At 42.7% G+C, this 27,614-nt stretch overlaps 2 protein-coding genes across 9 annotated transcripts in view; one reads left to right on the top strand and one right to left on the bottom strand.

Moving 5' to 3' along the window:
* The window catches only part of hsd17b3 (hydroxysteroid (17-beta) dehydrogenase 3), a 17,263-nt gene extending 2,530 nt beyond the window's left edge, over window positions 1–14,733 (top strand). Inside the window, exons 2-13 of one of the 4 annotated variants that reach the window (XR_007962790.1) lie at window positions 88–134; window positions 1,026–1,101; window positions 1,185–1,292; window positions 1,420–1,487; window positions 2,035–2,079; window positions 3,077–3,111; window positions 3,766–3,847; window positions 3,911–3,997; window positions 4,364–4,513; window positions 5,405–5,578; window positions 12,595–13,038; window positions 13,111–14,733. Coding sequence is in view for 3 of the 4 variants with exons in the window: in XM_052068520.1 (XP_051924480.1) it covers window positions 88–134; window positions 1,026–1,101; window positions 1,185–1,292; window positions 1,420–1,487; window positions 2,035–2,079; window positions 3,077–3,111; window positions 3,766–3,847; window positions 3,911–3,997; window positions 4,364–4,513; window positions 5,405–5,530 (824 nt within the window). In the remaining variant the exon portion in view is untranslated. Of the gene's footprint in view, window positions 1–87; window positions 135–1,025; window positions 1,102–1,184; window positions 1,293–1,419; window positions 1,488–2,034; window positions 2,080–3,076; window positions 3,112–3,765; window positions 3,848–3,910; window positions 3,998–4,363; window positions 4,514–5,404; window positions 7,534–12,594 lie in introns of those variants that run through there. The other 3 variants (XM_052068520.1, XM_052068519.1, XM_052068521.1) reach the window with 3 other exon arrangements.
* ercc6l2 (excision repair cross-complementation group 6-like 2) lies at window positions 8,367–27,614 on the bottom strand. 5 transcript variants are annotated; one of them, XR_007962788.1, is made up of 21 exons: window positions 27,350–27,614; window positions 26,445–26,851; window positions 25,590–25,706; window positions 25,196–25,389; window positions 23,908–24,001; window positions 23,766–23,833; window positions 23,396–23,603; window positions 23,182–23,322; window positions 22,496–22,612; window positions 22,303–22,422; window positions 21,868–21,939; window positions 20,435–20,580; window positions 19,808–19,903; window positions 19,598–19,697; window positions 18,960–19,106; window positions 18,709–18,816; window positions 16,950–17,733; window positions 16,730–16,884; window positions 15,356–15,516; window positions 8,741–10,079; window positions 8,367–8,656 (listed from the first exon to the last, which is right to left on the bottom strand). XR_007962788.1 is itself a non-coding variant. In XM_052068485.1 (20 exons), the coding sequence occupies exons 1-20, from the start codon at window positions 27,375–27,377 to the stop codon at window positions 10,025–10,027; spliced, it is 3,318 nt and encodes a 1,105-aa protein (XP_051924445.1). In that variant the 5' UTR covers window positions 27,378–27,614; the 3' UTR covers window positions 8,367–10,024. The 5 variants fall into 5 exon arrangements, 4 of the variants coding, with proteins under 4 accessions (XP_051924445.1, XP_051924443.1, XP_051924442.1 ...); XM_052068485.1 differs by having other exon boundaries at window positions 8,367–10,079; XM_052068483.1 differs by lacking the exons at window positions 8,367–8,656; window positions 8,741–10,079 and adding an exon at window positions 12,089–13,412 and having other exon boundaries at window positions 26,445–26,848.

Here is a 27,614-nt window from a genome sequence, read left to right as displayed (position 1 = left end):
TTAACAATGTTTCGTAGTCGGATGCTATCCCTGTAGTCAGAAGGGAGGAAATGCTGAGTCAACTAATAGAAAGTGTTTCTGTTTCAGTGGTCACCGGTGCTTCAGAGGGCATAGGAAGACAATACGCCTTTGCGGTGAGTCATTATTCCAACTGGGATTTTTATTTATTTTTTAAAGGAAACTACAGGCACACGATGCTGGTGTATTATAAGATAAGATATCCTTTATTCGTCCCACACTGGGGAAATTTACAGCCTCCAGCAGCAAGAATGTATGTAGAAAGAAGAAAGGAGGAAGAGAAAAAAAAACAACAACAAACATCTTTCAATTAAAAACAATATGAACACAAATGGATAAATCGCAATACTATTTACAATTTTTCTTCACATCATTTAATTATTATTATTATTATGATTGTCACAAAGTAATTCATATTGCATCAATGATAACATTTAAATCACAGTAATTCAGCAATAATTGAGAAGAAAAACATCTCGTGGGTCAGAACATCTTGTCACTGAAGAAATAAACTGCGTTCTAGCACATTTAGCAGTCATAAGAAAATATCAGGCAACAAAAAGTGGATTTTACCTTTGAAATATAGCCAAATGTTTTGTTTCCCAAGCTTTACTAAGCAAATACTTTACAATGTCAAAATCTAATGGCACACCATCACACAAAAATGTCACATAAATTATACACAGCATACAGAAATTATGATGAGCTCACCTCAAGTCATGCTTTATTTTTTTTTTCAATTCATTTAATATCGAACACATGTGACTTCAACTTTGACTTTAATATTGTAATATTATGACTTTATATTGACAATATATGACTTTATTCTCTAAAAAAAAATCCCCTATTCCGTTTTTTAAATTTTTTTTTAACATGGCTCCTCTCCCCAGCTATTCCCAGAAAACTATGCTCTTTCAGAAACACCCTAAGGTGTCACAAGATGGCACTAAAACCTTATCTTAATAGGAAAGTCGTACTCCCACCGTCCTCTTTTGTGTCATCAATAGCTGGCTGAACAAGGAATGAACGTAGTTATCATGAGCAGGACCAAAATGACTTTGGACAAGGTGGCCAAGGAAATAAGTAAGAATTACATCATTTTATTTACAATATCCACCATTGGTATATTTCCTTGTATAGTATAGATCCTGTGTGTTCATGTACAGGCGAAACGACACGTCGGCTAGTTAAAGTGATCGTGGTAGACTTCACCAAGGACGACGTCTTCGCTGATATTGAGGAGCAGCTTAAGTACTTGGACATTGGTGTATTAGGTACGACTTCCGCAGCGATCATCATTCTCGTCACTATTTGTTTATACAGCCCCACTTAACACAATTGGTGGAAATCGTTATCAAACGCAATCCATCAAAGTTGGACGTATTTGCTATTGTGTGCCAGTGAACAATGTAGGCATGATGCCCAGTGTGGTGCCTCGCCGGTTCCTTGAAGATGAAGATCTGGACCAGGTTAGTCGTGGCCAAGAGGTTGACAAATATATTGACATGAGTGACGATGAGAAACTTTTGCAAGTTTTGTTTAAGTGGTGCGGTGGTCGGAACCTAAATAGATTTTCCAGGTATCTGTACTTATTTATTTTAACGTACACATGCAACATGCAATGGAGATTTATCCATTGTGTTCATATTGTATTTAATTGAAAGATGTTTGTTGTTTTTTTTTCTCTTTCTCCTTTCTTCTTTCTACATGCATTCCTGCTGCTGGAGGCTGTAAATTTCCCAAGTGTGGGACGAATAAAGGATATCTTATCTTATCTTAACATTTCAAAACAGATAAAAGTTCGTAGGTCAGTTGGTGTAATGTGTTACTTTTATTTAACCCTTTCATGCGCCACTGTCGGTACTTCAACTCCAGTACAAAGTAAGAGTACTTTTACTTTGAAAGCTAGTTCCAAACCAATTACCTCACCCAAGTGCAGCCTCTTATTCATTACATTGCACAGTATTTTCTTCTCAAAGGTCAGATGATTGCAAAGCTTGTTATCTTCCCTTACAGACAATCAAGAGGGTGATAAATTGTAATGTGAAAACCATGGTGAAGGTAAGAACACAGTGGAACCTCCACAAATGTCCCAAAAGTGATACGATTAGGAGTTAAACACAATCATCAGGGAAAATGTGTTTCAAACACCTTCCTGTTCCCTCTCAATTTTCAAGTTTCTGTCAAGATTGTTCAAAGGATGACTCTTTTTAAATGATTTTAGTTTGACTTAGTTAATATCCTTTCAGTAAAGCAACAGATTAGAATCAATTAAAATCATTTTGCACTATTTTCTGTGCTAAAAATAATCCCTTGAAATTACATTAACCCTTTCATGTAACCCAGGGGTGTCCAAACTTTTTGCCAAGGGGGCCAGATTTTATGTGGTAAAATGTCGGGGGGGCCGACCTTGGCTGACATTCTTTACATTGAACAACAATATTGTTCAACAAATTTTAGTAAGCCAGTCTGTTTCACATTTCCATTTTTATTTTAATTTCGACAATCTTAAGAATTTCTTTTGGTTCATTTGAAACAGGAATTTGAAATATGACATATCAGTCAATATAAACACGGAGTGATGTCTTGTTAACTCGTGAGTGATGCCCTCTAGTGTCTAAATGCTATTACTCATTTAGTGAATGCTATTACTCATTTAGCCACTAGAGGGAAGCAGTACTCTATGAAACATCACTCCCCAGTCTACGAGACCTCAGTCAATGCAACGCGTGTTCCATTGCGCCCAACCTGCGGGCCAGACGGCACTGATTTTATGACGGGGGCCGAGGGCCGGATGAAATTCGACCGCGGGCCGGATTTGGCCCGCGGGCCGGACTTTGGACATGCCTGATGTAACCTGTAACTTGATAACACGATAAACTGTCCACTGTAGTAACCACTGTCCCTGAAAGGGTTAACTTGGACATCAACCAGCATCACAGATTTGTATTGTGTTTGACTTGGGAAGTTTAACGTTCTGTCTGCGTTTCTTATATTTCAAAGTACAAAATACTTTGCATATCCCTAAAATCTCTCTCTCTCTCTCTCTTTGCAACAGATGTGCAAAATAATCCTTCCAGGCATGGAAAACAGGTTTCCCTCATTTGCTGTAACTAATTATGTGACTATAATGGCTGCTAGTGGTTGATGACAATAACAAAGAAAAAAACTGGTGTTGAACTATATGCAGAAAAATGGCCACTTCATTAGGTACACCCGCAGAATAATTTGCGACTCAGTCCAATGATAACAAAAATAATGCCCACCTGTGATTTTCTTTTGACTGTATGTTTACTGCTGTGGCTGACCAGTTAACTGTTAACAGATCCCGGAGAACTGAGCAAGAACAATGTTGGGATAGGGGAGTTTATTTACAAATTTTCGTTACTTTATTTGAAGCTCGAGTTTTGCACATCACAAAAACAGAGCAAGAAGTTTTGACGCTGTTAGTAACACGACTACATTGACTTAATAGTAGATGTGTGAGTGATCGATCATCTATAATACTGGTTGAAATAGAGGGCCAAAAATCAAATTTTGCACGCGGCTCCATGAAGGTGTAGGCTGGCTCTGAGTTTGTGATTTAGAACTGCGCTGCATCATACAGAGTTGTTTTTGGTTTCCACATTTAGCGACCCAAGTTGGTGCAATGACATCACTCGCAGAGTGCAGGAGTACCAAAGGATGTGGCCCGTAATTGCATGAACCAAGCTGTTTTCTGAGATTTTGTATGTGTGTGGTAAACAGGAGAAAAGGGGTGATCGTAAACATTGCATCCGGAATTGCCTCCATTCCCTTTCCTATGTATTCGCTGTACGCTGCATCTAAAGTGAGTATTGAGCATCGGTTATTCAACCTCTCTGTGACTTTTAACGTTGTTCCCCTAATTCAGCTTTGTGTCTCACTCTTGCAGATATTTGTGGAGAGATTTTCTCAAGGTCTTTACGCAGAATACAAAGACAAAGGCATTATTATACAGGTACCAGAACCATCTAAACCCTTTAAATCAGGGGTGGGGAACCAACAGCCGAGCCTGTTACACGATTGTAAAAACTGAGAAAAACGGGCGAGAGGCACCCTGAACTGGTTGCCAGGCATTCATAGTGCACAAAAAGACAGAAACAAGTTATGCTCACATTCCAACAGGTCGCGGTAGTCCCCACCCCAAAACATTTAATCCGTAAATGCTCACAAAGTCTCATAATGAACTTGCTTGTTTTTAATTATTAGTTAAATAATTGCAAATTCGTCATGGCCCTCAGAAAAGATCCCCACCCTTCCTTTAACTACACAAAAGGGATCGGCACGGCTTCTCCTTTTACCGCTTTGCTTCTTGTTGTCTCAGGCAGTCACACCCTTCGGCGTCTCCACTCGCATGGTGGGCTACCAGCAAACGAACGCGACCATGTTGGCCCCACAAGATTTTGTGACGAGTTCGCTGCAATATATCAGAGCTGGGGACAAAACGTACGGCAGCCTCTGTCACATGTTCCTGGTAAGGAAAACTCACTGTTAGGTACTAGTTACTGGTAAAGTACAACCGAAAACTATGACAGAGCACTTCACATTGTCCATGTTTTGCTACTTTACAGCATAACTCCAAAATGGAACAAATTGCCCCCCCCCCCCCCCTAATATGTGTTCATCCATCCATTTTCTAATCCGCTTATCCTCACAAGGTTCGCGGTCATGATGGAGCCTATCCCAGCTGTCTTCGGGCAGTAGGCAGGGTACAATCAATTTTGCAATGTTGCTTGTTGATTTTGTTTGAACTTTGTTGGTTGTTTCTATATTTTTGATAGGAGTAATATATGTCCACTATATGTGACGATTGCAGCTGTAGCCTGTGACAAATGATAAAGTAAACTCGCGAGTTACAGTTCACAATCCAGCTAGCTAGCAAGCTGGATAGTGAGCTATAACTTGCTAGCTAGCTAGCTTATTATAATGTTGAATACCATAAAACAACGCCATGAAAAACGTTTTCTTTTCCATTTGTTTTGTATGTGTAAATGTATTACAAACGTAGAGATCACATGCCGCAAGCTTGGCTTTTAGTCAGGGTGGCCCATTCCCCTATGCCACATCTCCCAAACTCCATCATGTCGGATGGGGAGCTTCGGTACACAGCCATTTTCTCTCTGAAAATGTATAATTACTCAAGTCTGAGCTCTAGTTCGTCCGCTCAAAGATCATTCACAGTCATGCCGAAGCCACTGTTGCTATCTTGGCTGTGTGTTTAGGGTCAATAGTTGTTGGTGAAAATTTGTTCCAGTCTAGAATAAGGCTGTAACGTAGCAAATTGTGGACAGTAAAATGAAGTGATGTGAATGCTGTATGGATGCAAGGAGCATGAAAATAATTCTTCTTTTGTGGATGTGCACAGGGTTGGTTACTGCACACCATCCCACTCAAGATTCTCCACACAGAGTTTATGCTACAAGGTCTAAAGGAGTACGTGGAGAGAAAACAAGCAGAAAAGAGTTCCAGCCCTGTTGTAAAGGAAGCTTGAAGGAGATGGAGTGCAATAACCATGCCAAGTTATTGCAACTTCCGGAAGGTCAGCACACTAAGTCACTTGTATGATTTGTTTGGCACAGTTTTTACACAGGATGCCCTTCCTGCACACCCTTCCTATTTTTTGGGGGGCCTGGGCTTGGGACCTGGAAATTGTGTAAAGTGAATTAAACAATTCTGGTTAATATAGTGAAGCCCTGAATAATGAACATCCACAAGAAACGGATGCCTTGTTATCGCCTACACGGGGAGATTGGAATGTTTGAAGTTGTAACATGTGGTGCAATATTTAATAAGACCACTAGGGGTTGTTAAAAGGCAAGACTTTGAATGATACATGTTAGAAATCAGGACAGAACTCGTTCTAAGAATTTCTCGGGGATGTTTTAGGTCCCCGTGACCCCGGACGGGATAAACGGTTCAGATAATGGCTGGACGGATGTTTTAAGTCTGGGACCTCTGAGAAGAAAAAAAATATTGACTTGCTCTTGGTTGTTGAAGACAAGAAAACAAAAGTCACGTGGTCGGACGGTGTTGAATTGGTTAGCGCCAACAAAAGCAAACATGTAACTCAAGTAATGATGCTTAATATTGATACCGTCAACCAGGTATTTAATTTCACACTGTTTATTATCTACTGGTTTTATTTTGTAGTGGTGTATTAGTTTCATAGATAACCATATACCTTTGTGGCTGAAATATGTTTTTCACTTGCGGCAAAGCAGCTGATATAGAAATAGTATCATTCTTTTTATGATTCACACTGGATGTGTTTGTAACTGCGCGAGAGGTCACCAGTAGTTTTGATAAACAACTTTTATGTTATGTACATGTTATAGACGAGTAACTTTTAACCATTGCATGAGAAATTATCAAACTTAGGAAAGATTTTTCTTTTTAACCCTGGAACATAAAGTGACTGGCCGAACAAAATTGTTCAAACAGGCCCAGAGTTCACAAGTACAATTGTGATTGTATGTATGTTTTTGGGAAAGTTCCATTTGTTTGTTTGCCATGAGATTTTTCTAATGTAATGTGCCTTGACTCAATAAAGTTCACGAAAAAAAATGTCATGAATAATTTTATAAGCTTGTGCAGATTGTGCAAGGTATGCTGGTTGAGGAAATACAAAATAGGCAGAGACATCGATAAAACAAGCATTAGTTGGGCAAAATTATTCCATATACGGTACAGTAGTTTAATGCAACACTTATGTGGGACTTTCCAGGTGTGTGTGTGGCTGAAATTAAAATTTGTTTACCCTTCTGAAACCCCAGGTGGGTGGGGATTTTCCTCACCTTGGCTGCTCTGTAATTTAGTGATACCACGACTTTTTGCCACGTTGTAATTTACTTTAACCAGCTCTGAGCACACTGAGTACGACTCTGATCATAGCGCTTGCCTTTAAAAAATATATATATTTTAGCTAAATGTCAGAGCTTCATTCACACAAAAATGTTTATACTGTGCAAATGGTCTGCTGACCACCAGGCCAGGGTACTGTATTAAGCCCTTTATTGTTACAAAGGAATTTTTGGACTGTGCGCCTTGATGCTAGCATGTCTCACGGTTCTGAAATTATTGCAGTTCGAATCTTAAACTTCTGTCTATGATTGCATCTTGAGTGACTGACACAGTGATTACAATTCGGTACAAACATAAGGATTTTTTTTCAAATCTTCAAACATTTTTAATCATTGTCAGACCCCACACATAAAGACAGAGAATCAAGTATTTAACAGTTTTGGCCTTTTCGTGTGTGGTCTGCTCCGATCATGGCAACATGGAACAACTGACACCAAGATTCTGTTCCACTTTTGTGAAGATTGGGTTCAGTTTTCCTAAAGTTGGGTTAATTACTTTTGACCCAGCAGCTTTTCAACGATTTCAACAGGCACAACGTTATTTTGCCATCCGTCAAGGTGGAGGGGACGTTCCTACGAAGGTTGTGACGTAACGCGCAAAAGGGAAATAAAATAAATGGCTTCAAGTAATCTTAGATTTTTTTTTAAATCCCCCACCCTTGTGGCTCCCCTCACCCCCATGCACACCCCTGGTTACGGAATATATTCTTGATCAATTCTGAATCGTGCACTACAATGGATTTTCTTGTCCATATAATTTTAGGGCAATACAAACAGAACCTCCAGTTGACTGCTGTGGCCATACCAAAAAAAAAAAAGATTGGGGGCTGCTCATGTAACAGATCACAATTGAGCACAAATTCTCCATAAGCGTGGCTTGAAAAACCTAGCGGGAGCCAGGGGAATGTTATTCTCATGTCACAAAGCCTGTGGGTGGTCACGCTGGACGACAACCTCCACATGAGCGATGCAGCGTGCGCGTGTTAGGAGTGTTGAAGGCGAAACGGGGGTGGAGGAGAAGGTGCTGTCTTCTGAGGATGCTGCCTGTGTGACGCCTCACCCCTCCTGAGACGCCTCTCGCTTGTTGTCTCAGTAAACACAAGGCCATAACCCGAACCCTAACCCAAAGATAATCCAACACAAGCGTAAAGCAGCAGTGGCCCACCCAGGAGAGCGGGTCAGCAGCCACGTTCAAGGTTTGAGCCAAGTGTTAAGACATGGAAGTCATTGCCGCTATCCGCTATCATAATTGACACCATCTTCCAATCAGCCGTCACAATCATAAAACCTTTTAGAGGAATAACAAACTGGTCACCCCTGCCCCAAATATGCTGAATTCAGGAGCTCTAGTGGGTAGAGTAGTCAAAAATTGTACTCAAGTAAGTGTACTAGTTTAGAAAAGGACACAAGTCAAAGTAAAAAGTACTTTGAAAAATAATTACCGGGTACTTGAGTAAGAGTAAAGTACTGAGTAACTGGAGAGCAACTTACAATTTATTTTTTTAATAGCACATGAACGTCGGAGATTATTTACTTTCGGTAACAGCACATTTTAAGAGAGATGGCTTTATGCGTCCCTGCAACGTATTTTTCATGCGGATTTCAAAAGTGTCTTTCCATTTTTTTTTTTTTTTTTTACTTAACGTCACTTGCATTTATCGTGGATTGGTGAAACAGCTGTGATGCAAGTCTCGCTGTGTGACAAACCAAAAAGAATGTACAAACAATAATACATTCAAGCAGTGAAGGGAATGTAACTCAATGTAACAGTAAGTGCATTTCCCCGCCAAGAGTAGTTGTTGATGAGTTAGTGAAAAATGGAGTATTTGTGAAATTATAACTCATTAGTAGGGGTTCCCTCTTAATTCTTGGTATAAAATCCCAAATGTGAGCACTTTAGAGGTATTCGGCGTCAAAGGTTCCACTGTAGCTACATGAAAAGGTAATGAGTGTTCGTGCAGCACAATGAGATATTTAGCAATTCTTTGTGGTCACACCGAAGATAATTCCAGCCCTCCATCTTCTCCGAGAGACCACAATGTGAAGACAAAATGGTGGTGGGAAAAGGATGAGGAGCTAATGATGAGAAGAGGAGGGAAAAGAGGTGGGTTCCAAAAAAAGAAAGCAGGCTACAGCAAAAGGTTCTCCATCGGGCCGCCGCTCACATATGGCTCAGCTTTGCTTGTGTAGGCCCACTTCAAGGCAAAGGGCCTTGCAAACATAAACAGAGCAGGAGCTACAGCTGGAGCGCGGAGGCCGCCACTTGCTTAGCGAGACCTCCGTCCGCTAAACAATGGATCAAGTGACGCACGGGCCCTTGGCAACGCAACAGAGAGGCGGGCAGTTTAGCAGAAAAAAAATCCTGCCTTTTTTCCGTAAGTTTATTTCTCGTCCCTCAATATTTACCCTCGTAAGAAAACACACCATTTTTGTTCTGAACAGACCTCCTGCGTTCTGCCCCACCCCCTGCTGGGTCACAGAGGACAGTCACAAATGTTACAGCATTTTTCGGAAGAACTTTCGTGATAAACCTAAAAATACAATCCAACCTTTATAGGTGAACTTAAATTGACTTTTTAATGTACCTTTCCTATAATTGTTGGTTTACCGCAAAACATTAAACTGTACTGCACTGGTACGCCTTGATACGGCTGGATTTAATATTCAGAAATGTAATTTTGGTTGTAATAGATCACGTAAAAAAAAAAAAAAATACAAACCGCTACCTCGGAGTATAGTAACTTGGCCCTTACACAACAAATGAATACAGATGGTACCTTGAGGGACACTTGGTGACTCCACTCAACCTGCACTTCTGACAGCGTGCTCTCGGGATGTGTTTCATCACTTTGTTATGCACGCAGCGTATCTACGGGTGGATTGGTTGGGTTGAGGGCCCCCTCAGGTCAATGAAGGCCACTGGCCATTCACTTTTTTTTTTTTAAACAAGTCAAATCAAACTAGGTGTCACTGTCTTGACTTGTGCAAATAAACTCCGCAAGGCCACGTCGGCGCGTCCACTTTGTAACACACTCATTGACACTCAGCTTATTTTACACACACATTGACACTCAGCTTATTTTGGCAGGGAATGTAAACAGACATCTCACCTTTCCCTTGTCACACTAATGGAGGAACCGGCAAAAATGAAAATGAATCCTCACAGCTGTGGGGTTCCCTCTGCAAGGAATACAATTAAAACAGTTATTACGAGCTGGAGACAATTTCGAATATGAGTGAGTAAAGGGTCAGCTGGCAGTACGGCAGTAAATATTAGTCATTCTTTGCAGAGGATAAAGACTAACTGCCTGTAGGTACAATATTATTGTTTGTCAATATGTGTTGTCCCACCATTTGTATACAAACATGTCACATAGATGCTAATTGTTAGCCCATGTGCCTATGAAGTTTACCATTGCATGTTAGCATTTATGAAGGTGAAGCTACGTGCTTGTCTTTGTTTTATGTTTAGCTTGACAGTAACCTTTAATTTGGAGTGGCAATATACAGTCACACCTACACACAGTTTAGCTTATGATAGGCACCATATTCTTCACAGCTCAGTGAAAGCTTGGTGAGGGCGTTGTTCATGCCATGAATGAAGTGTAGCCTCTATAAATGAAAATTCTTTCATCGTCTTTAAGGGTGCATTCAATGAAGTTAACATGCATGTTTTTTGAATGTGGGAAGAAGCCCGAGTAAAGCCAAAGAAAACCCATGCAAGCATGGTCGAATGGCCAAACTCCACACAGGAGCTGAGATTCAAACACCGAAACTCAGATCTGTGAGGTACGGCATGCGAATCACTAAAACACCACGCTACCTTGTGCTACAATTATCTTTTAGGAAAATCGCTTCGTCGCGCCAGTTGACCTCCATGTGCTTCCAACTAGTGTCAGTCAGTGGGCGAGCTGTTCCATTGTTCAATTCCCAGCTATCGCACTTCAACTGGCTGCCAAGTGAACGATCATAATCTAACACATACAGGGAGTTGTGGGTGGAAAAGACGAGGGAAAAAAGTGTGTGTGTGGGGTGGGGGGCGTGTAAAGCGTGAAAGGGGCTTTTTCTTTTTCTCTGGCTGCCGTGTAAACTGCAGGTGTGACAGTGAAGACAGCAGCCATCCTACCACCCATGCACACAAAGATATTCCAGGCGGCCGTGTCTTGCTGAGGCACGCACCTCCGCTCTTGTTTAGCGATAACTATCAGCACTTTCTAGCGACAGCCAAACATCTAAAAGGCAGCTCCGCTTACCTCAGCAGTGCAGCTGAAAGAGATTAAACACAGGTCGGAGTGTGAGCTGAATGCACTTGAACGAAATTTCTTATTTGGCCTCAACGTGACCGACATGAAAGCCATCATAAATGTGTGTTCCCTGCGGTGATAATATCGACTTTCTGGTCATTTTTTCAAGTGGGCTGGGGTGCTATATGTGCTCCTCGGGCCGTATTTCCTTGAGCCCGTAGATCCATTTTGAAATTGGGAAATTATGTGCAAATATGAGATGGGCATTTACAATAGAGTTCCCATCGAAACTCACACTTAGGACATGTTCAGCAAAACAAGCGTCCGGCAGTGGCGGACCTTCCTTAAGTACTGCTTGACGGCCTGGATCTCCCCACTAAGTGTGCATGTAAAAGTGGGCTGGATTTTGTCAGCAAGCGTGTCAGAGTGAGCTTGATCTCGCTGGTGTTTCAGTCAAAGCGGGGTGGATCTTTGGCTGCGTGTGTATGTGTGTGTGTGTGTGTGTGTGTGTGTGTGTGTGTGTGTGTGTGTGTGTGTGTGTGTGTGTAAGAGTGGGTTGGATCTCGCCGGTGAATTCCAGGCCAACTCCTTCATTCGCTTGCGAAAGCTGACGCAAAAGTGTGCCAAACAAAATGTGTTCCCATTAAGAAGACACTTGTAAAATCAGTTTAACTCATGAATGCAACAATTCATTCACTAATGTGAATGGTGCCTGGACATGACTAACCCCCACGTCGACAAATTCGCCGAGCAATTGAGTACCGCTTGTGCTGCTTATGAGAAGCTAAAACTAATCTGTGCCTCCAACAAAACTTGGTCTACGTGGTCATGCCACCACTCAGTATTAAGGTGACGGTTACGTAAATGACATCAAATAATAACTCTAAATAAAATGTAACAATACATACTTTTATAATATATGCATAGAATGACTGAGTGGCAAAGTCAAAAGGAATGTGAGTTTATTTAAGTAAAAACCAACAACCAATCATTGTCTGCATTTATTTAACCGGCAGCAAACATTAAAAGATAAAATCACGCGAAAATGACAAAGTAAAATAAATATTGACCTTCAATTTAGAGAAACAACTCCAAGAGGCTTTCACTTTTAGCTGGAATATTATCAAAAGCACAATAATTAATTTGTAACGGGACTGTTCTAGTCAGTAGCTTGACGTAATAAGATTTAAAATGTACCTAATGATGTCAGCATTTTTCCATCCGCTGTTTGGTTGGTCAGCCTAAAACTGGTAAAAGTCAAGTTCAACAAGTTACAAAAAACACACACCCAGATCTGCAGGGCAGTAAACACAAGGCTGTAGATGTTTACCTTTGGATAAAAACAATAAAAGTGATGTTTGGGGATGCATGCTTTATGTTGAACAATTTTTATTTCTTCCATAGAAACTTGTCATTGGTCTTCCAGAGACTTTTGCTCTCCTTCTCCACAGATTGAGCGCGGGCTGCCAAATTGGTTTTGACGCAAACTCTCTGCACTTCGTCCAGGTCCGTAAGCCTATTGATGCTCTCTTCGTTGCCTTCGTTCAGAATGTCCCAGAAGTCTTTGCAGCCTCCTCTTATAGTTTTCGGCTGTGTCGTCGGAGAGTCACGCGCACCAGAGTTGAAGGTCCTTCTGGATGAAGGGGGAGAAGCCAAGACTGAAGTGGATGTTTTATGGGGGGAGACCTTGCATTTGGGTTTGAGCAAGTCGTCCAGGATGGAGGTATCGCCCAAGAGCTCTGTGAGAATGCAGGCTCTTTCTTGAGCGGGCGCCTCCTGGGATTGTTCTTGTACATTTGACTTTTGCTCCACGTTGAGGGGAATATCCGCCACCTCTCGAGCGTCTAGACAACTACTGCTGCTGCTGGCCTGACACACACCAAGACCACCAACAGGTCTGGACACACTAGCCTTCCTTGTCCTGCGTCGACCTCTCGCACAGCTGACCGCCTCCTTCTGCTCTTCAGGATCCACATTTGGGGACTCCCGTGAATTTTTCTGTAACTTCTCTTTCTTCTTCTCAGGTTCAGGACACTTCTGGTTGGATTTACGCCTTCTGCTCTCCAAGTTTTTGGGAGGTGGCATCTGGGCTTCGTCAGATGGCGCGAAGTTGCTGGCAACGAAGCTGGCGAGTTCTGGGTGGCCGAGAGTGACGTAATAGCGTCTCAGCCACTCTAGCCTCTGAGTCGAGTCGCTTCTCAGAACGTCAGCGGCGAACTGTTGAGCCGAGGGGAAATTCAACTTGGACGCCATCTCCTGCAGCTGCTCCCTTTTCACCAACACACACACACACACTTGACATAGTGAGGTTTTGAACACCAGCAGCTCTAATTTGGCAAATGAGTCAACAGTACAGTGGATTTCCCCATCTTTAAGTTTGCACAATTTGGTATTCCAGGAAATTTTTGGGGGAAATGTGCCATGATATGTGATGTCAGCATTTCTGGTGAGCCCAGTGTGCACTTCATTACAAATATTTTAGATTTTTAGAAGTAAAAATAACCAAGTGAGAAATTATGGTCAAACAAACCTGTACACACTCTTGGAACAGGATGTGGGTAAGTTCAGAATAAATGTATCACATTTAAACTCATGTTAAATGCGATCAGCACACAGTGGCTATTTTGAGTACCTCTGATTTACCCCAAATAAACTTTGGATGTTTTAGTAGGCTTTTCCTGACATTTTTGTAGTTATACCTCAGAGCACAAACCGTGGCCTGAAGACGGCTTCCACGTGTGCGTATTCAGAACCCAAACAAGAGCAATCTGTACTAAGCTAACCTAAACATGTGGTAGAAAATGGATAAAGATCAGACTTCTGTTTTACTGAATGATTGAAAGCAAGGAAGTGAGAGGCGAGAATGAATGTCCTCTTCCTCCTTCGACACAGGCACTGTCAATTATTCATTTTAGAATCTGCCGTGGGCTGCTAAAATGGGACTGCAGAGTACAAATGCCTCCTGGGCCATAGTTTGGATACCACCCCGTTGTAATTTGTCCATTGGTGTGCATGGTAGTGTGATTGGTTGTTTTTCTAGCATATATGTGCCCTGTTTGACTGACAACCTGTCCATTGTGTACCCCTCCTCTCGCCTAAAAATCCGCGGAGCAAAGTCCCAGCTCCACCGCAACCCTAAATGAGGACAAGCACTATACAGAAAATGGATGGACCTACAGGAAACATTGCCAGTGTTGTGAATATAGATTTTCTTTAAGTGACCACTGGGCTCTGGAATGAATTATTCCAGATATAATGACTGCCGATGGGAAATTTTGTTTTTCGGTCAGCCAGCGTCACATAGTACATTGTCTTCAACTTTGGCACTTACACTGCATTTGGAACTCACCATCTGCTACTTATTGTGTCTTTTTTTTAAGCCACAAGCCCAACGCTATTAATCAGATATTCTGGTGGCACATCATGCACGACACAAGATGAATACTTCTCCACATAGTCAGGCGTTTTCGCTTTGTTTTCCTCTGCCGCCCCAAGGCCCTTGTTATTAAAAGTGTGGTTTATCCGGACTCAAGATCAGAAACACTTCAAAGTGTGGCAGTAACAAGTGGTGTTCGTTAATAGAACTTGTGGCTTTCCCTGGAAAAACCAATAAATAAAAAAGTGATGGCAGTAACACCCCTGTGCGGACTTGAATTAAACGGAACGGGGAATCTATATGGCTGGTATGTTTTCACACTTTTGTGTGCCTCAAGGCAGAGACAGCTTCTTCCACCTGGGGAATGATATCACAGCTAAAGAAGGTGCCGGTGTGTGTGTGTGTGTGTGTGTGTGTGTGTGTGTGTGTGTGTGTGTGTGTGTGTGTGTGTGTGTGTGTATTTTGGAAAGATGTCTACATTAAGTGTTTCATTGGAAGTATGTGCATATCCGTTGTAAAGTCCCTGGGGGCCATCTTTTTTATTCCCCTGCACCGTCGGGTCTGAACACAAGTGTGTAATGTTTGGCAGGATGCTGGTAAAGGGTGTTGGGGCGAACTCAGAGGTGGTCTGTGTGAATGCATGCCATTTCCCGAGGCCCAGATGGGGGCGCTCGACATTCAATTTGCGGTGAGCTTTGGCCGACTTCCCAACACTGCCAGGAATTCTCCCTCCATGAAAAATCCACCACTTTCCTGGGAGGGTACACACTTCCCATTATCCCCCACCCCCAACTACCATCCATATTCTCCTTAGGATTCTTCCTGTTTCTCATTACCTGCGCATGGTGAGAGGAGTCTGCCCCAAGATAAAGGTGTTACATCTGGTGTGCTGCACGATGCTCTTAGTGAAAGTGACAGGGTGATGACCAGGAAGCTGCTGCGGACCGTTGAGAGCGGCACATGGCTGTTGGTCGGGTTGGCTTTCTGACAAGCTTTCCTGTAGCGCAGCATGTAAAAAAAAAAAAAAAAAAAATGAGCGCAGATCTTATCATAGTGAGCCCTCGTTTACCATGGGGGAATACGCTCCAGGCCTTTGTGCAATAAGTGAAAATCTGCCATTTCAAGAGACCACAGAAAAGTTCTGAAGTGCACTGATCATCAGCCAATCGGAAATGTTTGCGATTATCTATCCATCCACCCATCCATTTTCCGATCCGCTTTATCTTCACAAGGGCTGCAGGGGGTGCTAGAGCCCATCTTAGCTGCCTTCGGGCAGTAGGCGAGGGGCACCCTGAACCGGTTGCCAGCCAGTCATAGGGCACACAGAGACGAACAACCATCCGCACTCACATTCACACCTAGGGACAATTTCGAGTGTTCAATCAGCCTGCCAGGCATGTTTTTGGAATGTGCGAGGAAACCGGCGTACCCGGAGAAAACCCACACAGGGAGAACATGCAAACTCCACACAGGAAGGCCGGAGCCGGGCTTGAATGCACGACCTCTGCACTGTGAGGAACGCACTAACCACTCGACTACCGGGCTAAAGGCTATCTAAAGGCTAAAAAATAACAATTATAAAAAAAGAAGGGGAAAAAAAGACCCATACGTCAAAAAACTCTCCAATCGTATCTCAAGGCGCCATTCTTTGGGTTGTAGGCGAGCTGGAGCCCATCTATGTTGACATTCTACCCAAGGACTGGTCGCCAGCCAATCACAGAAAATGAGATACTTTCATTTATGGTTTTCTTTCCTTCAGCTTGGAACGCATATGACGTTGGCTGTTGGTCAATATGCGATCATGTCTTCATTTACATTTTTGTGGATTCATGAAATGTAATTCAAGGAGCAAGTATGCTTCAATTGCAAGTCTGCATTTTCTAAGAATGGTCAAAATGTCAGCTTTGATTTGGTTAAGCAGGGCACATACATTATGATGATCCGTCCGAATTTCAGCAATTAACTACATTCATCAAGCTTAGACAGTATTTTCTGCTTTCAATCTTTTTGTCCGTTCAAATATGTCATCAATGTGCTTAAATGTGGAATTGTAAATTTGAATGTGTTTAAAGCAGTGGGGGCGGGTAAAACTGAAAAGGTCTGTTCTTGTACAGTGTAGTGTATTTTCACCTAGTGCTGGTTCAGTTAGGAACATATTGCCTGCGATAAACAGGGCTTCACTGTCTTGTGGTTTAAATATTGTTGTGTACCTCATAGGGGGTGAGGAGTTCATTTGCAGGAAGTTGAGAGTACATCTTGCGCTCAAACACATCCTTCATCGCGGCTCGACTGATCAGCTCCTCGGCTTTGCTCCCGCCCACCACGCGCTGGTTGGAATGCGTGTACGCCACCTCCCGCACCCCACCTTCAATCAGGAACAGAGGTCATTCTAGTCAAATGCGACGACATGACTTTTCTCCAGAGTCTTACCTAAGATAGTATCAATGGTTTCTGTGGAGGCTGTAGATGTTTGCCTTTCCACATGAGTGAATGGAGAACTTTCATGTCGGCCCGAGCTTGTTCCAGATCCTTGACCATCTTTTAGCCCTGCTTTGGTTTTATCTGCGCACTTGGTGTTCTCGTCCTCTGAAGTTGTGAAGGTCTCAATGTCCTCAGTGAACATGGCTCCTCTGCTTGTATTTCTCCTTCTGCTGTGTACTCTTCTTCCTTGTTGTTTCCTGCCAGTTTTTTGGTGGGGGTTCAGGGTGTCACCCTTAGACCGTGTTAGCGTCTCAATGTCGAAATCATCCGATTCATCGGAATATTGCTCAAAGCGGTGTGATTTGGAAAGCAGCGGATTTTTGGAACTTCTCGCACTCTCCTTGTCACTCGTCTCTAAATTGGTCCGACCTAATTTCGGGCCTTGTTTTGTACTGCCGTTCAATATCGTGATTTTTCCCTGTTCAGGGTAAACATTATTCCCAATGTTGAAGCTCTTAGAGACCAAAGTGCTTGTCCCCTCACCACCTGAACTACTGTCCCCATCACCCGACTCCGGCATTGCTTGAAGCCTTTGGAGTAGTATGGCAAAATCCTGCTGCAGCAAACTGGTTGGACCAAGCCTGGTGGAGGAATCCATACTTCTTGTGCCACGTCCTCCACTGGGACTTCCCCGCTCCGCCTCGACATCATCGTCACTCCCACTGCTGAAGTCCTGCAGCCCTCTGGGGATCTTAGATGCACCCGAGCTCTCCTTGGATGCATCTCCAGCTTCCTGCAAGGAAAAAACATAGGAGTACGTTGGCATAGAAAAGGGTTGGAAGCTATTAAAAAAAGGGCCTATGAGAACATTCCTGGTGGGATACAAAACAGATGTTCGTAATAGCAAATCATAATAAACCACAATGTGACACAGGCTCCCATTATGATGTAATATGAGGAACTGACATGTCCAGAAGCTATAAACATTTGGACTTCATTTGGACCACCATGGATGATCCAGTTTTTAGTGTTCACCGGACAGATCTGTCCATTTCGGGAAAGTTTGCGTGCATGCATGTGGAACCATAAACGCTATAAGCTTCAGTGTATGTATGATTCCGGTTCTTTCCATAAATCTAATGGATGTCTGGAGCAAACCCAACTAAAGATGATTGAAGACATTTTGAAAAAAACGGAATTGGACAGAGGGCAACACGATTGGTGGTTATGTAGTTTGGATTCACATTACTGGGCTTCTTTCTGGGTTCAAATCTGGAGTTTGCATTTTCTGCCGATGCTTGCTTGGTGGGTTTTCTCCATGTATTGTGGGTTCACCACACCCTCCAACAACATGCCTTTTCGATCCAATGATGACAGTTAATTGTCCTTACGTGTATGAGAATGAATGTGAATGGTAGGTTGTCCGTATGTCCCCTGTGATTGACTGACGAGCAGTCCAGTGTCTACCCCGCACATCTCCCCTAAAGTCAGCAGGAAATATTTACAATCGCCCTGTGTACCATAGTGCCGTTATATGTATATATAGTTGCGGCAGTAGTTTGGTGTACTTTTACGAAGGAACCAGAATCACTGTTGTCAGTCAAACGGCTGACAGACCACACAGGAGGCCCCCATAAGAGGTATCCCCGTTTTAAGCATGGGAATGAGAGGTTTGAGCGCGCCACTGGGGAGAGAAGATGTGTGAGCAAGGGATGGGAAAGATGTGTGCTCCGTGTTCCGGGTCGCTGAGAAAAGCAGAGCGACTCACGCCAACGCTGTGCCTATGGGTCTCGTCCTTCTCTTCCACCTCCTCCACAGCCTCCACGTTTGTGTGTGTGCTGGTTGTCATGACGCCCGCCTCCACTTGTCCCTCACGCTAGAATGCGGAGGAGACCATAAAAAAAAATATGCAAGATAAAATGTTATAAACTATTGAAATACAAAGTTTGGGACTTAAATCCGATATTTTTTGGATGGAGCTTTTTTATGGGGAGTTCTTATTGTCACACCAAATCTTACCTCAAGTATTTTGCGGGTGAGGCAAGTGCCTTGGGTCTGTAGCCTGAAGAGGTTATGAATCCCAAACAGTTCCCCCTTATAGGCGCCCTGCACGGCATCAAAGTACCGCCGTGCGCTCTCCACGCCGACAACAGAGCTCTGTAATTGCTGATTGTAAACAAAAATAATCTTGTAATTTATCATTTCAAGATGCCTGTGCTTTTTTTTTCTGTGGGATTTATATGGAATACTTGTTTGGGTCTGTCATTCCGACGTTTTTGTGCATCCTTTGACAATAAATGGTCAGGCAATGAATCGTTGTCAGGGGCAAATTTGTTTTTTAAACTTCCCAGGGGTGCTACTAAGTGACTTTCGGGGGTCTCCCTGGGGACCCCTGAAACACGATTTTCATCAGGATATACACACACAGCAAACATTTTAGCAGCATGTTAAGGGCCCTGAAAAACAGCGAGCAAGCTGCTACACAAGGCTCCAAAGCATTTAACCCGCAGATGACTGAAATATATTATTTCTGTGTAAAGAAACAATTTATTTTTATTTTATTTTTTTTATTTTTTTACCACTTCAGTGAAATTTGATAATATCCTGCCACACACATGACGTCCCATGACAAATCAACATCAAAATTACCGGATTACCTGTTTGTAAACTTGTCTGAGGTAGGTAATTTCCTCCACGGTCCCCAATGAGATTAGCCTGAAAACAGTCACGTCTCTGCACTGGCCAATGCGATATGCTCTAAACACCATGCAAAAAAAAAACAAAGAACATGCAAACCATATCAACCATGTCAAACAAGCCACATATTTGTATGCGAAAGAATGGAATCTGATAAAAAATGGACAAACCTGTCGATAGCCTGGAGGTCATTGGCTGGGTTCCACGTTGGATCAAATAATATCACCACATTGGCCCCTACAAAGTTTAGACCAAGACCTCCCGCCCTGGAAAGAGTCAATATTGTCATAATTTTTTTTCTTCACGTTAAATATTACAGTTTGTTTCTCAAAGATGTCCATCACGGACAGTGTCAATGAGTTAAAAAAAAGAATAAAACACTTCCCTTAAATAGAGGTCTCAGAAATAAGTAGTATCTGCAAAGTCTGTTACTAAGCAAAACAGCAGCACCCAACGAAGCCAATAAACAGTTTTTCAGATGAAATTAAGGGTACAGTTTTCGTGTGTATTTTAAACCAGCTGCCTGGGCAACATTATCTGAGATGATTTAAAGTGATCGCTGCGCAATGTTGTGTGCATCCTTGTTTACGTGTCACAGCTCACTTATTTTTTACCTGCCTGCATTTAACTTCAGTTTCACCCTGCATAAATTATAATCTAATAAATTAGTTTAATATTGCAAAAATGTGTGATATCTAAGACAAAGCTGTCCCTCAATCTGCAGAGGAAATAAATGCCTATCTACTGAAATAGAGTCATTTGGATTTTGGGGGGGGAGTATGTATTGGCACACTAACATGGTGGACACCAGGCACAGGTTGATGTGAGCGGAGGTGTTGAACTCCTTGACGATGTGGACTCGTTCCTTGGCTTTGGTAGTCCCATCCAACCTGCTATAGTCATACCCCTCAGCCATGCAGTAGCTCTCCAGAATGTCCAACAGCTGACAGGACCCAAACAACAACAATAAAACAAATCCTGTTAATTGTCATTGGAATATGTGGTCATTCATTGGGAATGACTGGGGACCATTCCCGGGTGAACCCCACCTCTCATCCGGGGTTAGCTGGGATAAGTTCCAGCTTCCCCGAAAAAGCATGAAAGAAATTGGACGGCTGGTTAAGAGTTGTTGACCTGCTACTCTGCTACCCAGTTCATTTCTCAAAATCGCCATATATTCCAAATGGATGAACCCTGAATATTTCAAAGTGAAAACATACACTAGTGGAAAATTAACAAGTGTCAATAAAAAACCAAGCATCATGATCACCATGAACAGCGCTTGGTTGATTGCCATAACAATGCTGAAATCAATGTCCTCAACTTAATTATTATCGTTCAGTCTCTGGTGACCCTGCACTGTCTCATTTTCTTAAGAGCTCTAATTGCTTTCCCGCATAAAGCCCCATGGCTTACACACTAATCCCAATCACGAGAGAGCGAGAAAGAGAAAGAGCCACATCTGCTGCGTATGTTTTGTCTATAAATAAGGTATGGGGCTTGAACGGGAGCAGCAATTAAGTGTGCCTGTAGCCTAAAAACTGAGCGGCTGTGAATGCGAGTCACCATTTGAGAATGTTGACGCCTTCCAAATTCCGCCGTAAAGATCACAAATCATCAAATTTCCAATTTCCTATGGGACAGATGCACGTCTAATGAGACTTTGTACTCTCTTTGGACACTTAATTTGATACACTTTAAAATGAATTGAAGAAAGAAACATCACCGTTTGCAGAATTGATCAAAACTTAAAGGAAAATTTATCTTAAATGTACACATTTTGCGGGTGGTTTTGCAACAACTTTGTGTTGGTTCTCTAAAGGGAAGTTTCACGCTTCACTGGGTTTATTGTGCCGGGTTTCTGTTCCCAATCCTGTTTGTTTGAAAGCCACTTAGACAGATCCCGACGATTTTGAGTGAGAGGTCAAGTACACTGTAGACTGGTCGCCAGCCAATCGCAGAGCACATAGACAAACAACCAATCACAATCACGTTCATAACTAATTTAGTCCTCAATTAACTTAAGCATGTTTTGTTAAATATGGGAGGAAGTACGCACAGAGAATGTATACAGGCACGGACAGAACATGTAAATTCCACATGGGTAGGCCTGAGCCATTATTTTAACCTAAAATCTGCTTACCATTGCACCACAAATTCATGGGACAAATTATTCCAAATATAATTTGTCATAAATGGAAATTATTGTGCATTCAATCACAGCCCTTACCCGAGTTGACAGTGAAAAGAGGAGCACCTTGTCTTTCCTTTGCAGATAGAATCTTAGGAGCTTCTGCAAAACCTGAGGGGGGAAAAGGTCTTCATTAACATACATGTACAGAGAGGATATAAAATGTCTACACATTCTAAATGTTTTCCACTATTAAGATGACCTTACTGACTATACAAATCAACTGATTTTTTTTTTCAGTTTTACAAGGGGGGGTAAATAAATAAACTGACAACCAGTGTGTGCACCCTCTTGACGTGCCTGTGTTCCGACTTAACCAACCACAACTCAAGCTTGTGTTGGATGGGAGTCTGCACAAAGCCACCATCATACAAAATGATTCCCTTTAATCCCAAATATAGTAAAAAAAAAAAATAATAATAATTTTAAAAAATAAATTAATTAAGCACACCGAGCCTTATTACTGTACCGCACCTTCATTTTGCCACTATACATCGGGTCCGACAGCGCCTCAAACGCTTCATCTTTGCACCGCCGCATAAACTCTGGAAACTTCTGGAACACTTTTTGACAAATGGCACTCACGCACTTTTCCTAAAAGAACAAAGTCAAGTTGCGACTGAGGCAATTAATGTGAATGATTATAATAATTTGTTGATTATAGTACCTGTTTTTTACTGGTGCCTGTGGTGGACTGGAGCAGTGCCACGTGACTGGCAACCTTCCTCAGTACAGACAGGTAAGTGAAGTATTGCGCCTTTGCTGGCACACCCTCAGAATTGATCTGCAAGGGAGGAACTTCGGTTATGGAAAAGTGTCTTTTTAATGGGTTCAATAAGAACAGTTCGGGTCTCTGGAGTACTGGCCCAAAAATCAATTGTGAAATTAAACGGCGAAGTAAATTTTAATTGTTTAATTGCCCTATTCATAACAATGCGTCTGTAAGCAAACCGTTGTGAACGTCCACCCCACGGTTAGGAAACTAATTGACACAATAACCAGACTAGCAATGCCAAGGCCATGGCAATCGAAGCAAAACTTGTCACTGGGCTGGCAGTTGAAAGTTCAAAAATTGTAAAAATGCACAGTATGTCTCACAACTGATTATCTTTGTAAAGATAAAGGCCTTGCTGATAGTGAGAACGCATTCAAAACAAGGCTGTATTTTTAACTTTAGTGGCGCATTCAAGGGAAACACAAATATGCTACGCTAAACTGGCAGATTTAAAGACTCCGTTCACTCCAATTCAAAAAACTCTTATCAAAAGTTAAGTGGAAGGAAGCAATTATTCAACACAGGCGACCACGTTACAAGGCCTGAAAGAGAAAAAAATATAGCATAGGTGGACTGACTTTATAGCAGCATCTCCGTCGAGCACGTCCACTTTGGCAATCGCATTTCTCTGAAGACCTCAAAAGCAATTGCACATCTTCAGAGTCTAGCACAGTTTGGTAGACCGTCTGCTGAAAGTCAGTCAGAGAGCAGTACACCACCTAGAGTGCACCACCAAAAGATAGCACTTCAGTACGGTGCCACTTGGTCATCACCTGAGAGCACGTTACCCACCCTGTCATCCTTCTTCGGGAGTTGGTCCTGGATGAGCAATTTGGTCCTTCGGAGGAAACAGAAGGAAATCTTTCTCACCAGGTCTCTGATGGTCTTTCTCGCTGTCGCTAAGGCTCGCTTGGTAGCACTGTGTTTCTGGCCTCGCTCAACTGGTTCTGATACCTTGCTCTTAAAATGCCCCAGGTTGCCAAGACAGCCAGGGACGGCCCTGTGTGGAAGAACAGAACAGCAAGGTTACACATAGTTCCAGAAAATGCAAAAAACATGCCAGACTGAATCACTTGATAAGTCACTGAACAGTCCTGTGACAAATTTGGAACTGAATGACTTTTTATTAATGATCAAAAAATGCCCACAAGCAAAAACTTACCAGTCCATGACACACCACAACTCCTCAAGATTATTCTGAAGGATGGTGCCAGTTAGGCCAATCCTGATCTGAGTTTAAAAAAAAAAAGATGATTCATTTAAAATCTACTTGCTGCCATATAAATTTGAGGACAAAACCTGACCTGACATTTGAGACCCTTCATTGCTTGAGTTATTTGAGAGTTTGGATTCTTTATCTTGTGAGCCTCGTCTACAAACACAGCGGACCAGGTGATGCTGCGGGAGAAGAAAAGGTCATGTGAAGAATATAAATGGTAATTACAACTGCAGGCAGTATTAACTATCACCAACCTTGATGCCATGTTCTGACTCCAATAAACGTAATAGGCCACTATCACCGACCTTTTTCTAACAACGTACAACTTTTTTGTGGACAGTTAGCAAAATCATCAATGACAAATGATTGCACTTCGGGGAGATAAGGTACAGTCCTCCATCCATCCATTTTCCGATCCGCTTTATCTTCACAAGGGTTGCAGGGGGTGCTAGAGCCTATCTCAGCTGCCTTCGGGCAGTAGGCGGGGGACACCCTGAACCGATTGCCAGCCAATCGCAGGGGACACAGAGACGAACAACCATCCGCGCTCACACTCACATCTAGGGACAATTTAGAGTGTTCAATCAGCCTGCCATGCATGTTTTTTGGAATGTGGGAGGAAACCGGAGTACCCAGAGAAAACCCACACAGGCCCAGATAGAACATGCAAACTCCACACAGGGAGGCCGGAGCCTCAGCACTGTGAAGCCGACGTGCTAACCACTGGACTACCGGGCCGCCCGTCTATCATAATATAACATATGAAATAGTTTTAGGCATGAAATTCAATTCCAGCTCCGGCCTGCCTGTGTGGATTTTGCATGTTCTCCCCGGGCCTGCGTGGGTTTTCTCCGGGTGCTCCGGTTTCCTCCAACATTCCAAAAAACATGCATGGCAGGCTGATTGGGCGCTCTAAATTGTCCCTCGGTGTGAGTGTGGGCGTGGTTGGTTGTTCGTCTCTGTGTGCCCTGCGATTGGCTGGCAACTGATTCAGGGTGTCCTCCGCCTACTGCCCGAAGACGGCTGGGATAGGCTCCAGCACCCCCCGCGACCCTAGTGAGGATCAAGTGGTTTGGAAAATGGATGGATGGATATTATGATAGACATGTCAACCAAGTTTTGTGTCAGTGGGTAAAACTGGTGTCAGGGCCTGATTCATTCCGTTTTTCCACCGCTTAGGCTCATATAACACATATAGTGATAAATGTTTGTATACATTCTACCATTCAAGTTTGTACACACTTTCTGATTCAGCAGCATTAACAAGTGCCTGAAATACTTTCACAGGCCAAAGAAATAAATGCACAGAACAGCATTAACGCAGACAGGAAGTCATTATTTGTGTCTTGCACTTGCATCTTAAAGTCTCTCACTTATTAAATTGAGTCAGACAGAGGCGAAGAGTCTCATAGGTGGTGAGCGTGATCTCCACGCGGCCCTTCTTGACGCGAGCCAGCTCCTCCTGTTTCCTCAACCCGTGGACCACCGCGTACTGGAAGTGGCCCCAGGTGTCCAGTTCATCTTTCCAGTTATACAGCACTGACAGCGGGGCCACAATCAGGAAAAGCTACAACAGATCGCAAAAACACTGGCCCTGATGACATTCGCAGGCAACCGCAATCCCCGGCGCTCCATCCCTCCCCCATCTCACATTATTGTTGCACTTAATGCAGTCTTCATCTGGTTGAATGTCATCTGAAAACAAATGTCACTGCCCTGCCTTTCAAGCTACTTTAGCCATTTTGATGCGGTTATCATTGCACCCACTTTCTTTGGCTTCCTCTGCTTGGATGGGGTCTGACTTTGCAGAAAGTGAGGCTTGTTGCTCTCAATGTCCTCCCAAGTTCCTTTTTTGTGCAACACCGCCGCGAGGAAACCAAGGACCTGCAACAGAACCCCAAGAGCAATGTGAAGAAACGCTCCTCACAATTTTACAGGTTCATTGTGTTGTCTTCAATGACAACATAAATTATACAGATCGAAAGCTCTCGTATGGGATTTGTTATGAATGATGGCTACTTTTTAAAAAATTTGTTACAATTTAACTTTGACAGACACAGCAACATATTACATCTTCACTTGAGCCTTGGCAAGCTAATGAGGTGAAGTAACATATCCTGCCTCCATTTTCACCTTGGAAATATAAGGAACAGCAAAGCAACTACAGTATTTTACCTTTGATTGCACTTTGGCAAGATGAAGAAGCAACATATTGTGCCTTCTATTTCGCTCTGGAAAGAGGACAAATAGGCAATGCAAGCTTGTGCCATCATTTTTATATGTATTCCTTGCTTAACGAAGTCATGCAATCGAGAGCAATTTCTCATTTGAAATGCCAACCTGGAGGTGAACTGAAGGACTTGAACACATCAAACAATCTGGGATGGGATTCAAACTGCCAACTCTTCCATCACTAGATGACCCGTTCAACCAACCAACCGAGCCACACCCGCCCTGATGAAGCACATGTGCCCCTCCTTGCACTTTGGCAAGATAATTAAGAAACACATTCTGCCATCCCTGGTAATTTGGCAAGGCAAGCAGAAAATGCAGTATATCATGCCTTCCCATGCACTTTGTCAAACACTTTTACCAAATATTCCAGGCTGCTTTGACGTATACCTGCACGGTCTTCCCAAGGCCCATGTCATCGCCCAGGATACATCCTCTAGAATGGCAAAAGTTACTGTAAATAAACCTGATGCCTTCTCTCTGATAATCCCTCAGGTATCTGTTGATGGTGTAAGGAACGATGTCTTCACTTTCATCACACAGCTTTAAGTGAACACATGCCCTGGAATGCTCTACGCCGCTGGAAAACAATGGTTTCTCTCGCTTCAGATTATTAAGATCAGATGATGTGAGTTTTGATGGAACATCATCTTCTTTCGCTTCCTCCTCTTCAGTGTACCCATCAGTGACATCATCTTCATCACTATCGGATGTGGTGTTTGGTCTGTGGGTGGTGTCCAAATGCTGGGTGTCATCACCATGATTAGGCACCAGGTGGTGGCGGGTGTGCCAAGCTGCTGAAAAGTGACAACAGGTTTTAATTTATTATGAAAGTTTTGAAGATTATATATAACATGAGAAATATATGAAAAGTATTTACAATTAAAGATTTTTTTTAATTGCTGGATTTTAACAAATGTATTTGTTTTAAAAAAAACGGAGGTAGGTACACAAGCTTGAACCACGTTCGAGTTTGTGGCATCATATAACGAAAGAGTTGAGCCTGCCACCGTAGCCAAAGTTGCACTCAATTGAGCAAAGGTGTCAACACTTACAGTTTTGAGATTTAATATTTTTTGGGGAATAACGCTGTAATATAACAAAATGTGGGAAATGTCTTGTTTGTTTTTTGACGGACTACCGTACTAGTAAAACGTCACAACTCACAACGAACTCTCAAAAGTATTAGGAAGAACGCCCAGTGGGCTCCATTTTGTATTTAACAAACATGACGGCTATTGACGACGACTAATGGAAAATAACCACAAAAAAGCAAAAAGGTCTGCTTAACTAACCTTCTCCAACTGAGGTAGAGTCCGTCATGCTATCATTAGCATCCTCGTTTCCTCTTCATACGGAGTAAAAGCGACATTTGAGAGCAAGACTCCATGGCACTTTAAAAAAAAAACAATGTTCCATTTACTGTAGAATAAAACTCTCGTCCGGGTAACATTTTCCTAAAACAGACTTGATAGTTGACAGTTGAGACTCGTCAGTTGCCCGACCATCATACCAGCAGCATTGTTTACCGATTTGTACATCCATCGCGGCACTTTCGCT

This window comes from Hippocampus zosterae, chromosome 6 (assembly GCF_025434085.1).
Source record: "Hippocampus zosterae strain Florida chromosome 6, ASM2543408v3, whole genome shotgun sequence".
In the NCBI taxonomy this organism is placed as follows: domain Eukaryota; kingdom Metazoa; phylum Chordata; class Actinopteri; order Syngnathiformes; family Syngnathidae; genus Hippocampus; species Hippocampus zosterae.
The sequence above is the reverse complement of the archived record's forward strand: the minus strand, read 5'-3'. Positions and strand labels throughout refer to the sequence as shown.

Bases quoted from the DNA above. Each gene is read 5' to 3' on its own strand.
- ercc6l2 (XM_052068482.1), bottom strand. From the start codon at position 27,377: ATGACGGACTCTACCTCAGTTGGAGAAG. The intron at 25,390-25,589 runs GTGGGTGCAATG...GATCTGTTGTAG, and splicing joins AGCAGAGGAAGCCAAAGAAA to CTTTTCCTGATTGTGGCCCC. The intron at 19,107-19,597 runs GTAATCCGGTAA...GTTTACAATCAG, and splicing joins TCAGACAAGTTTACAAACAG to CAATTACAGAGCTCTGTTGT.